We start from the raw sequence: 13,932 nt of genomic DNA, 5'->3' as shown, positions 1-13,932 counted from the left end.
ACTTCCTTTGTGAGCATATGTATACAAGTGGTCCTCAATTTATAACCATTTGTTAGTGACTGGTGTAAGTTACAACGACACTCGAAAAAGTGACTTATGACCATTTTCCACACAACCGTTGCATCAGCTCCATGATCGTGTGATCAGAATTCAGTTACTTGGTAACTGGCATGTATTTAAGACAGTTGCAGTGTCCTGGGCTCATGTGATTACCTTTTGTCAACTTCTGACATGGAAAGTCAATGAGGAAGTCGGATTCACTTAACAATTATGTTACTAACTTAGCAACTGCAGTGATTCACTTAACAACTATGGCAAGTAAGGTTGTAAAATGGGATAAAACTCACTTAACAACTAGCAACAGAAATGTTGGGCTCAACTGTGGCCCTATGTCAAAGATTACCTGTACATTGTGTAGTCAATGTATGGCAATCAATGAAGGAGCTTAATAATGGTGATACATCCTCTACAGCAGTGTTCCCCAACCCCTCCGGCTTCGTGGACCAGCTGGGGAGGGGAGAGGATGGTTCTGTGTGAGTGACAGGCAAGCACACAGATGTGCACCGCGGCAGGTATGCGCATCCACCACTCGCGCAAATGGACTCCACATGCCTATGCTTGCTTGCTGCTCATGCAAATGAAGTGTGCCTGCTACTTGCACAAGTGGGGATGTGTGCTCACGCTCACTCACCACTTCCACGTCTCGATTCTGAAGGGCTCAAGACCTGGCAAAGGGCCGCAGCCTGGGGGTTGGGGACCCCTGCTTTACAGAAGATGAAGTTTACATATAGTACAATAGAACATGGGCTGAGAGTTTTCAATAGCCCACTTTTATAAGAATACATGGAGGATTCAATGCAGCAATATTGAAAAAAAACCTCTAAGAATCTTATTTTTCCTGCCACTGTTCTACCTCAGCTGTGTAGGTAGGTATTGCCTCAGGACATGAGGAAAATATGTTGACTCACTTAGTTCTTTTCTGACACTGACAGGATGACCCCATGCACCTCTGGGAAGGTGGTGCCAATGTGCAAGTTTCATATGCCCAAGGATATGCAGAACACAAAATATCAGAAAAACTATCTTTTCAGAAACATTCCAATTTACTATTGGACTCCCCACATGGGTAAAGATTTTAAACATGTAACAGCACTGGCAGCATTTGACCTTAACTTGAGAGAGTTCCTATTGTGTATAAATAAGACAGCCCGCTGTTGTATAATGGATTTCACAAAATCCAATATTGAACTAAACAGTGACATGATACTGCACTCCACTTATAACATATGGGGTTACAAGAAACAGCTGATTGTAACGAGTAAGAACAGTCAAATATGTCATAGATAAAAATTAATAAAGGACTGTTTCTTCTGATCACCACAGGCAAGCTGAATTTAACACTACCACAAATTTAAGTGGCAAAATAGGGGCACTACTTCATGGAAATAAGGTCCAAAGTTCGCAGCTGCACCATACCTTTATTAGAAATGACCAGAAGTCTATGCAAGCTCTCAAGGTTTTAAAAAGAATAGAAAGGAAATGTATTCTATGTATTTGAAATATTGATGTGTTCATATTGTGAATGCCTATACGTTCACATGCATGCATAAGTATAACATATGAGAACTTGAAATGTATATTGAAAATTTCCTTTACTTAATTGTTCACTTAATGACTATTATTCAGTATACTGCTGCTTTGATATCTTTATTCTGCTAAGTTCTGTCTGATTTCCATGGAATTTTGGGAAAAAAAGTAGTCAAATTTGGGTATGTGTTGATACTGTTCATTGATTTCTACTATTTTCCCTATGAACTTAGGAATTTCATACTTATTATACTATATTGACTTGATATTGCTAATTATATATACTATATATATATATATATATATATATATATATATATATATATATATATATATATATATATATATGTGTGTGTGTGTGTGTGTGTGTGTGTGTGTGTGCGCGCGCGCGTATAAAATTCAGCTTTGTTCGGGTATTTTCCCGCATCATTATAGTTGTGCTTTTAAAGTTGTAGCAACGTTTCGGCAGAATCTCATCTGCCATCATCAGGCTTCTGTATTGTGTGGAATACACAGTTTTTTTGCTTTTGTGGAAGCAAAATCACCGGCTCGATCCACAAAAACACACTGAGACATAATGGAGACCTAGAAGATGAACAGACCTATGGAACAGCTGTCCTGCCCTACATAAGAGGTACTATAGACAAAATCAGTAAGATACTACACAGGCATCACATCAAGACTGCCTTCAAAACAGACAGAAAAATAGCAGCCATCCTTAGAAACCCCAAAGATAAAATTGACCTGGAAAACCAAGGCATATATGAAGTCCCCTGTGCATCATGCCCAGCCACATACATAGGACAGACCAATAGAAGAATAAGTACCCGCTTGGACGAACACAAAAATGCAGTCAAAAAGCTGGAACACACTTCCTCTCTAGTCCAACACATGAAAGCCACAGGTCATAGCATCAACTTCAATGGCACCAAAACCCTAGCCACTATAGAAAACCCCAGCCACAGAATTACCAGAGAAGCCATAGAGATTGAAAAAAGACCTGAAAGCATGAATAGAAGACATGATTCCACCAGACTGTCAATTATTTGGAAGCCTGCACTCACAAACAAAAAAATCTCCACACCACAAGCCAGGCAAACACCTGGGCACAAACAGATCCCCCCGATACCTCCAGCTCAAACACACCCCAACCAGGTACCCAGATGAAACCTAGCTTCCTAACAAATGATAGCCGTCCATTTACTCGGAGCCAAGCTGCACCAAAAGCCTCCAATACAGGAACACAATGTTGCCAGCCAACCAAGACAAAAAAAGCCACAAAACAGACAGAAGATATTAGAAACACCAATCAAGCAGAACACAGCAAACTCCAAGACCAATAAACACAGACCAAGACTCCCAACCAATCAGGATGAAGAAAAAACCATTCTGGCACAGCAGTAGGCTAGCCCCAAATTTAAAACTGAAACAACTGTAAAAGTCTGACTCACAGACGAACACAATACAGAAGCCTGATGATGGCAGATGAGATTCTGCCGAAACATTGCTACAACTTTAAAAGCACAACTATAATAACATGGGAAAATACCCGAACAAAGCTGAATACCATACATGTAAGTACCCGCGAAAACTTAAGAAAACACACACACACACACACACACACACACACACACATATGTATGTATATATGTATGTATGTAATAATGTTGTACAATAACCTGGAAATTCAATAATATATATTGCATATTAAACAATCAAAATGGTTGAGGAGTTGGACTGGATTAGTTTTGAAAAACAAGGTTCAAGTTGAAACTTAATCCTGTAAACTCACTGAGTGACTTCAGGTTTCTTTCTCAACTCTTATAGGATTAACATTATGGCAAAATAACCTGCCTTAAATTCTTGGAAGGCGAATTATAAATTTAGCCAATTAATAAATAATAAGAATCTTAGCAGTGCCATCTTTAAAAAAAAAAAAAAAACCTCTGTAGAGGGTTAGATTAAACCCTGCCAGATCAGATCAGCTGGGCAGATACTATAGAATATCTTGTGAGGTCCCACAAGAAACTCGACCCTATGTCATATTAGGCTTTGTAGGTAAGGACCAACACTTTGAATTGTAGCCACAAGCAAACTCACATTTCATACAATTTGCAAAACAGAGGTTTTACATGGGCATAATGTGGTATTCCCATCACTGCTCACACCGCTATTATTCTGGACCAGTTGAAGATAGGAGTCCAATGCCCTTAATATATCCACACCTGAACATTCTTCCTTCTTTCTCAAGATCAGACTTTGAAGCAATGTTGGTGGAGTAATTTTTAGTTAAACCCCCTAAATATCATAGAAAAATCGGTGCCCAAGTATCCTTAGGATTCTTTCCCAAGAGGAAAAAGAGAATGAAACCCTTGACATTGCTTTTCATTCAGTCAGTGTTTAGCCCATTTGGCAACATTTGGACTTTTTTGTTCTGTCTCAATAGCAATTGGTCCTATTCTTCAGCTTCCTGGATCTGAAAGCTTGGCCTTAAATGGCTGTTATACTCGGATAGGTCAAAGTATTGAAGCAATGTGCGTGTGAATTTCAAAGGCTAATTGTAAATAATGAATTATTTTCCTTCACTTAAAGCTTGCAATTTTGTCCTCAGTTGCCATGGAGATCTGAAGTTTCAGAAGTGAGGCTTTGAGAATGCAACATTTTCATCTTCTACGTTCCTAGCTTTATTCTCCCTTTTTTCTTTTAAAATTCGTCATCTGTAAAAATGTTCTGATTTCTTCTCTTTAGGAATACATTAGCAAACTGATAATAAGACTTTAAAAAAAACAGGTATGGTGGGAAGAAGTTATCTTCTCTTCTTCCAGTCCTCCTCCATCTCCTGGTATTATAATTATACTGGTTCAGTACACCCATATCAAGCTTTAAATTTCAAGGGCTCTTGGTGGGGGAAAAAAGAGAATAACTTACAAATCAGAATCATGCTGCTCCTACCATTTTTTTAATGAAGGAGTAGGAGATACGTATTCGTAACTCACAGAGAATATGTTAAATTCATACTTGTGGTACTATGGAGTAGGAAGAGAGGATAACGACTTCCAATCTAACATAGCAGAATAATACTGCAGAAACAAGGAGGAGGAAGAATGGGAAGACCAAGGCTTCAGAAAAACTGGAAAAAATATTTTAAGAAAATTTAAAGCTCCATCACAGCAAGGCCAGGTGTACTTGGATGGGAGACCTTTACACAATTCTACGGTGGTAGACTATACTGAAAAGTTTAAAAATGGCTGAATGTCTGTGGAGATTCTCAGTCATGCAGGTCATAGTTGTCTAAAAGTGTTTTTTTTTTTTACAAAAGGCAACTAGATTCTTTTTTTTTTCCTTGAAGAAAAAGAAAGAGGCCACTCTTGAAGACAGCTAAGTCCACATTCTGGATAGAGAGGACCAGTGGTTTGAAAGAGAGGTAAAAGAGGCCATTTATGTTAACACTCAGCAGTCCTCTCTCAACAGACAGGGAAAGATAAGACACCACCTGCGTACCTTCTGTTTACAATGCAGTCCTTTCAGCGGTTCCAAAAAGGTGCCACCCCTATTTGCACTCTGATTCAGGTGACCCTGAGGGCACAGATAAACCCACAAGTGGCCTCAAGAACTCTTAGGGGAGAATGTTTAGACAAGATGACTGCAAAGAAATATGATCCTTCCACACACACATATATCCTCTCAGAACTAATCCTTCCATAGCCACCCCCCCATCCTGCCGGAATTGATGAAGCTTCTTGGGTGAGAAGCAAAATGTCTTCTTCGTCCTCAAGGGGAAAAAAAAAAACTTCAGTCCAGATGCCTTTTGAAAAAGCACCTTTGAGTTAAAAATGGCTGGAAGAAAGCAATGAGAAACCTTTTTTTTTTTTTGTATTGTTACTAAGAAAAATACATGGAGGTCGGTTCCACAGAAATCTTTATGGTTCCACAGAAATCTCCTGCTTGGGCGGGGGATTGGACTAGATGGCCTACAAGGTTTCTCTGGTAATATCACACTACTAACCAGAGCATACAAAACATTTGCTAGACCAATACTCGAATACAGTTCATCAGTCTGGAACCCACATTACGTATCTGATATTAACACAGTTGAGAAAGTCCAGAAATATTTCACAAGAAGAGTTCTCCACTCCTCTACTCGTTGTAGAATACCTTATGCCACCAGACTTGAAATTCTAGAACTAGAAAACCTTGAATTACGCCGTCTTCGGTCTGACTTAAGCATGGTATATAAAATCATACATTGCAATGTCCTACCTGTCAGTGAATACTTCAGCTTCAACCATAACAACACAAGAGCACACAATAGATACAAACTCAAAGTTAACCGCACCAAACTTGATTGCAGGAAATACGACTTCAGCAATAGAGTGGTCAATGTCTGGAATACTCTACCCGACTCTGTAGTTTCTTCCCCAAACCCCAAAAACTTTAACCTTAGACTGTCTACTATTGACCTCACCCCTTTCCTAAGAGGTCTGTAGGGGGCGTGCATAAGCGCACCAACGTGCCTACTGTCCCTGTCCTATTGTTTCTCTTATTCTTTTATTTTTCTTATATGTACCCATTTCATGTATTCACAACTATGTATACACTTATACTTATTATCTTGTAAACAATTGGCAAATCAAATAAATAAATAAATAAAATAAATAAATAAAGGTCCCTTCCTACTCTGATTATCTGTTATCTTTATAAGATATGAATCAGCATATTTAATATTAAAAGGGTACTTACTAATGATTAGTAAATTTTTAAGTTATGAAATTCTCTACTGAGCAAGTGGTTGAAGGGTAGAGGTTTTGGGTGTTTTTTTTTTTTTTTTTTGTTTGTTTGTTTTTACTTGCACAGATGCTGCTTTTTCAACAGCTGCAAAGGCAAGCAGGGCTTCAAGGAGTGGAAACTGAAGGCTGCATCCTCATTCCAGAGGCAAACGCACCTGATCAATGTCTGTTTGCTATGGAAAGAAGTGCAAATTTACATCTTGCTCTTTATTTCTGCCAAAAATTATACTGCAGTAGCAGAATGGTAGTCCTAGCGGTCAGCCTCACCCTCTTCCTTGTTAAAGATTGCTGCCAATTCTCCACTAATTCTTTTGTGTCCAGAATTACCTCTCAAGAAACCTATTTGTGATCGCTTTTCTCTTGTCCTTCGAAACTTCTCTGAAAAGCCAACTTTTCTATGAAGCCTTAAACCATCTTTAATGCATTCTCCCAAGGGACACAATTAAAGCTCTCTTTCCCCCATTTCCCCCTCTCTTCACCCCAAATTAAATCCCACATCAGTTGAGCCACTCCTAGCATCTGACAAAGTCAGCAGCAATACACCAAAGCCTTTTAATAAAATACATCAGTCTGAAAAGATGCTACCAGACTCCTTCTGACTTTTGGCCCCTCCAGAGAAGAGATTATAGGGCTACAGCTTATGTTATCTTTACAGAGGATTCCTGGTCAATCCAGTTTAAAGGGGTCTTAAACTTAGGACGTAAACTTAGTCTGAGGCTGCAGAACCAAAGAAAACACTGGGCTGATGGACTAATGATCTGATCTGATATTGTATTTGGGCTATCATATCTGGGATCAGTTAGAATTTTTTGTATCCCTTTCAGTTTTGCAGCAGAGATCTGGTAGCCCTAAATACCTTCTAAATAAATTATTTACTGAATTGAATCTGTATTTTTAAAAATTATTTATGAATCAATCTAGTGTGCATCTCTGCCCATCTCATGGGATGTGACTCTGACTAGCATACAATAATCAGATAAAACAATAGACATATAAAACAGTTATTAAAATATAAGAATCAATATTAAAGATTAAATATTATTAAAAGCAAAATATACTTGACTGAATTTATCTTGCTTATCATTTTTCTTACCCTCTATTAATACTTTATCTACAATTGATGACATTTTGACTGCAATTTAGAATTTTGAACACTTGCTTGTTTCCTTGTCTTTTGTAGTATATTATTATTGGATAAAAATAAGTCAATAAAGCAGAATAATTCAATCCCAAATATTAAATATACCAAGGAATTTTGCAGAAGCCAAGACGTTTGGTGATGGTGATATGGTTGTCCTGGTTGTCATTGAGGTTTGGTGATGGTGATATGGTTGTTCAGGGTCTCACCAAGGACACAGTCCATGGATTGCCATTGGCTGAGTTGGTTCGATTTAGGGCTACCATCTCTGGTTTGTCAAAATCCAGAAAAGCACTAGATGGCAGCAAACAGGAACCAGGAACCACATATTATGTTTCTCTGAATCTTTGAAGCTCAGGTACAATGGCCCTAGTTTTTTGTTTTTTTTTTTGCTGTTACCTTGTTTTGCTGTTACCAGTTTCCAGAGAGAACTTAATGTAATAACCCCATCAGCGGAATGTCAAAAAAGAAGAATAGAAGAAGGTCAAGAAACTTTGAAAAGAAAAGGACCACAGGAAAGAAGTATATGGCCAGGAACCTTTAGTGAACAGAAATATTGCAATTTATATACAGTATAGGTTTAAGTAATCAGATACATTACAAACTGGAGATCTTGAAAGGACAACATCAAGGTTATATTTCTAATAACTTACCATCTGCTTTGGTGCCCTCCTCCATCAAAACCTTTGCAACATTGAGAAATCCTTTGGCAGAAGCTAAGTGAAGAGGTCTATCTCCAACTTCTCCACTCACATTCACATCAGCACCACATTTCAATAAGAGTCGAGTTACCTGATAAGATTTTATTAGTCAGCGTGAAATTTTTAAGCTACATTTTAAGCTACATTTACATATTCTACGAAATCAAAGGAAACTATATTCTGACAAGCCCTCCTATCAGGGATCTTTCTTTTCTATAACATCAAAATGATGTTATAGTGTGCTTAACATCAAAATGATGTTATAGTGTATTTAACTTATGATGAGAATCAAGATTGGTAGTCTTGAGTTATAAGGAAATTGCACGTTGACAGACTTTTAGGTGGAGTTCCCATTCCTTTTAAAAAATGACACATTTAGTAAGAGCTGTCAAAGCTTATTAGTTTATTTACTGATATAAATAGCAAAATAAAATAAACTGCCCAGAACTTAGTTATAGTTTACATTCCAAAGCCAAAATCTTATCATGAAAGTACCATATGCATTTTAGCATAATTACACCAACTGTGACGATTTGTTCCAAAGCAACTTATTCCAAAACAAAGTAAATCAACCTCAAAGTCCTGCACATAAAGATCTTTTTACTGTAACTTGATGAGTTGAATTATAGAAATCTCAAAGAGAAGCATTCCAGAAAAGCAAATATTGCACACGCTGTTACTGTAACTGGATGCATGATTAGATTCTTTGTTGGTTTCACTTTTCATATTACTTTTGGAAGTGGTTCTCGGTTTTTTTTTTAATTTAGCCAATATTGCAGCACCACAGGAAATATATAGTGCCTAAAGAACATGCTTGCTTGAATAGGCAAACAAGATTTTGGGGTTTACTAAGTACCAGATTCTTCTAGCATAAACACAAATCATAGAGAGTCAAACCTCATTAGCAGTAAGACCAAAAAGTAATGGCTGTCATTTACTATCTATGCTTTATTGTTCTAGGTAGCACTACTGATTGGGAACCCATAATAATAGAAACAAGAGGCAGCCTACTAACTGAGAGCAGCTATTTGTGACAATATTTTAGGAGTTATCAGTGGAATCCTATCTCAGAACTCCAGGGAATGAGACCCAGCATCTCTTGAGCTATTGCAATAAATGTTTAAAAAATGATTGTTTTAAATGAAACTATTTGGAATGCATGTGTGGGGAAAATCCATGGCCACATCACTTTCACTTGTTTATTAAACATAATTTACATAACATTTCGCATATATGAGCAAGAGTTACAATCTTTGCCATACCTGTTCATGACCATAATATGCTGCAATGTGTAAAGGGGTAAAAAATACTGCATCTTGAACATTAACATAAGCCCCATGTTGTAGAAGTATATCAACAGCCTAGGAGGGAAAGGAGATATTTTAGTTAGAAAAGCTAAATAATTGCATTTGTGGAATGTTACTTTTTGAATGCTATGTTTGCATTCAATGAATATTCTGCATTGTGCCATAAATATGCTTTTTAGTCAAGAGAAAAGTTTTCACACATTTCTTCAAACACATAGAGATCTTTATCTTCCATTCTTCCATTTGAAAAGGCCAATATTCAGTCAATATTCGGTCTTTAAACTAGGCCTAATTTGCTTGTTAAAAATGATCAAAACCAAGGAGTAAATAGAGGGTACTGGAATATTTGCTGAAAAGTAACATATCTCCGATACTGAGAGATGAATTATATTTTATAACCACCAACTGTCAATGGAATGTATAAAACACTAGTTTTATATAGGTCCATTAATTTCACATCAAGTTAAATGTTCAGAATGTTCATTGGACTGTACATAAAATAGACTATAATATGGGCTTCAGGAACTTTCATTCCTGTATGCCAAGGCAACCAGTTTGATCTTGTACATCTTTTTGAAACACGCTATAAATAAAATTCCCTATTTATGACCAAACTTGGCATGGTAAGATATTCAACTGCAGTTAAGTAAGTTTAGTTGAAATAAATTCAGGTTCATAGCAATAGCAAATTGCTTTCAATATTCAGAAAATCCTCCCAGTTTGGAAATCCTCTAACATCCACCCGAGGAGGTCTCTTCCAGTGCCCTTCGCAAGCAATCTTTGCAGCTTGGAAATACACTGGCAATCTGGAGAGGAAAGTTCTACTCAGCCTTCTCCCACAGCAAGAATGTAATAAAATAAAATTCAGAAGCAGAACAAAGTGAAGCATGTGGGTTGCCTCTCTTTGTTTCACTTTTGGGGGAAGAGTGTGTTGTTTCACCAAGGAGGAGACTGTGTTCACTCTCAGAGGAGACTGTGTTGTTTCACCAAGCAGCTTTCAGAAGTTCCTTTGTCTGAGCCTTTGTTGATGCGAAACATCCCTTCAAACCTCTGTATAGTCCCAACAGCTGATTATGCAGGCTGATCATATGGAGGTTGGAAGCTATTTTATATCCTTCCCAGGAGATGCTTCTGCTGTGACAAGTGACATCAATGAACAAGTATCATCCATCAGAACTGCACATTCATCTTCATAAGGGTGCCTTCTCATATACTTGGGCTAGATCTACTTGAGTTGAAACTTGATACTTTCAGGTTTTCAACTCATGTGGAATCTTTCTTATATACTTTCTGCTGCAAACAATCTTACTATGCTTGCGATCAACTCTTCAGTACCATCACCACAAGGACTTGGAGATCATGTATCAAGACTTGCCTTTCCAACAAATTCAGTTTGTTTCAGATTGCAATTTTATGCATATACTTTTTTATAGTATATATAAAGTGGTGAAAAGAGCACCTTATTTCGTTGTTCTCAGGTTCTGAGTACAATGACAATAAATTTATCTTATCTTATAATGTTATTCTAAGTTGTGTAGTTCAGCTGAGAAATTACAGTACTTCAGAAGCTGATTTTATCTCAGTCGTGAAGTGGTGAAAAGAGCCACCTTCTAGACACAGTCTTAAATGAATCATTGGAGGAGGCAGTGGGTTTAGGATGAGCTTTGCTGTACTACTTGATTTGTGCATTTCAAAATATCAGGGTATTCTGTGCCAAGGGATTAAGCAATTTGCTTGTATTTAATAGGATTTGTATGCCTTTTCCCATTACAGGATAATATTGTAAGTTTCATCTACAAATGAAGAAATCTTCTTGGAGGCTCTGGTTGATATATCCATAAATATGGTAATAATTTAAATGGATGAGGCAAAAGAGCATAGGTATTTGCAAATCTTTCTTAATGAAACAACTTGAAGTGGACTTCCTGAGTCCCAAATTCCTTTCAACAATTACTGAACAAACATAGCAATACAGTCAAATCTTAATATATAGGCAAAACAAGGGTAAGCATGCAATTGAGAATATAATAAAGATATTTGGAATGCAATTAAGGTATCAGGATTCAAAGTTCAGAGGTTTTTTTCTATAAAACAGAAAAAGAGCTTCTATTGGCTGGATGAATTAAGCAGAATATATTTGTTAAGTAATGAATATAGCCATTTTTCAGTGTTAACTTGCCTCTGTTTTGGAATAAAAGGCTAATGTTTGTACACAACAAGAACATATATTCATAATGAATATCTGAACAACAAGAATATATATTCATAATGAATATTTTCAGAATATCTGAAATATAAAAGTATACATAATAATTAAAAATCCTTCTAATATTGCTTTTGTCACAGAAATCTAGTGACTAGATAAGTGATTTTACCACAGTGGTGAAATGCTACTGGTTCTGCCCAGTTTAGACAAACCAGTAGTAAAAAAAAGCTCTGATGATCAGAACTGAGAGGAGAAAGAAGAGAAAAGCGCAGGATCGGCCCTCCCACCCACCCCTGCACTTTTCTGTTCATTATCCTCTCAGCTGATTGGTGCAGCAGAGCGTCAGCTGATGTTCAGAAAGCTGCGCGCGAGCGTTAGATGCGTGTGCGTATGATCAAGGAACTGGTAGGGAAACTGGTAGAATTCTACCACTGCTTTTCCAATATGATAAACAAAATATAAATCAATATTCTGCAGGAATAAATAGCATTCCTGTAATTCTTATTTATTTATTTATTTATTTATTTATTTATTTATTTGTTTGTTTGTTTATTTGTTTGTTTGTTTATTTGTTTGTTTATTTATTTATATTGCCGTCTATTCGCCCATGGCAACTTAAGGCGGCTTACACAATGTAAAATCATATTTAAAACAAAAAATAAAAATAAAAACAATAAGAATTAAAAGAATCAAATAAATTAGTAACGTACAATAGAACAAAATTTGGGAAAACAAAAAACAAAACAAAAACCAACTCCCCACTCCCACCCCAATGATGGCGGGTCACACTAGCCATTTGATGGGTTCCATCCCTCTCTGGGTTCCCCAGGCCCGCTGGCAAAACCAGGTCTTCAGTGCCTTTCAGAATAGTATTAATGAGGGGGCCATTTTAATCTCTGGGGGAATGATGTTGCAGAGAGATGGAGCCATCACAGAGAAGGCCCTTCTTCTAGGTCCCACCAGGTGTAACTCCCTCAGGGGTGGGACCCGCAGCATTCCCTGCCTCCTCGCTCTAATGGGTTGGGTAGATGTTACTGGCAAGAGATGTTTCCTCAGATAACCCAGACCCAAGCCATGAATGGCTTTAAAGGTGACAACCAGCACCTTGAATTGCACCCAGAAGCAAATTGGCAGCCAATGCAGCTCCTGCGGGAGAGGCGATACATGTGCACACCAGGGTCTGCATAAAACCATGCAGGCGCTGCATTTTGCACTAACTGGAGCTTCCAGATGCTCTTCAAGGGCAGCCCCATGTAGAGCACATTGCAATAATCAAGATGGGAAGTGACCAGGGCATGAGTGACAGGGAGTAGGGACCGCTGATCCAGGAAAGTGCATAACTGGTACACAATCCGCAGTTGCGCAAAGGTCCTCCTGGCCACGACTGCCACCTGCTCTTCGAACAGAAGTTGTGAGTGCAGGAGAACCCCCAGATTACGCACAGGGTCTGTTTGGGGTAGTGCCACCCCATCCAAGACTAAAGGTGGTAATTCTCCCTGAACTAACGAACCCCAGACCCAGAGCCACTCAGTCTTGCATGGGTTTAGTTTCAACCCGTTGTTCCCCATCCAGCCTCTAACAGCCTCTAGGCATTGCAAAATGCTATCTCTTTTCTAACCTATCTTACACTGAGAGCTAACAAAGACTGTGGCATGGCCAAAACCTATTATTTTTATTTTTATTTAGAAAATCATCTAAATATATGAAAGCATACTCTAGCCAAGGTTATTAACAGTCTTAATACTATTGATATATTTATTTAGACTGGTACTTAAACATAAAGACTGTGACTTGGCAAAGCCTCTTTTTTCCCCCTTTCTTTTTCCCTTTTTCCTTTGAGTTGGTGTTGATTCCTGATGACGGCCTAGACATGTTCCTGAAGTTCTCTAAGCAAGATTTCAGAAATGGTTTTGCCATTGCTGGCTTCCTAAGGCTCAGGTAAAGTGACTGGCTCAATATCATTTAGCTGGAATTGTGTCTGAGTTAGCACTAATTTACAATCTCCTGGTTTCAGGCCTGGGATCTTAACCACTAGACCAAACTGGCTCCCCAAAGCCTATTATTTATTTGGGGGGAGGGAATTAAATAATTATCAACTTGATCTATCAAAGTTAGAAATTTAAAATTAACTTTCACTTGCCTCGCTGAAATTAGCATGACTTTAAATTGTTCCTTTTTTGCTAGATCATATTCAGAAGACCTGTCT

General features: G+C 37.8%; 1 protein-coding gene across 2 annotated transcripts in view; it reads right to left on the bottom strand.

Moving 5' to 3' along the window:
* LOC113419771 (serine/threonine-protein kinase TNNI3K) overlaps nt 1-13,932 on the bottom strand; it is a 263,727-nt gene that overhangs the window by 164,082 nt on the left and 85,713 nt on the right. For both annotated transcript variants that reach the window (XM_087960477.1, XM_026679341.2), the window contains 2 exons: nt 9,476-9,574; nt 8,166-8,304 (listed from right to left, as the gene is read on the bottom strand). In XM_087960477.1, the coding sequence (XP_087816603.1) occupies nt 8,166-8,304; nt 9,476-9,574 (238 nt within the window). The remainder of the gene's footprint in view (nt 1-8,165; nt 8,305-9,475; nt 9,575-13,932) is intronic.

The sequence above is a fragment of the Notechis scutatus genome, chromosome 3, assembly GCF_049901735.1.
Source record: "Notechis scutatus isolate UNSWTSFEM ecotype Mainland chromosome 3, rNotScu1.2, whole genome shotgun sequence".
Taxonomy (NCBI): Eukaryota; Metazoa; Chordata; class Lepidosauria; order Squamata; family Elapidae; genus Notechis; species Notechis scutatus.
This window is presented reverse-complemented; position numbering and strand designations above follow the sequence as displayed.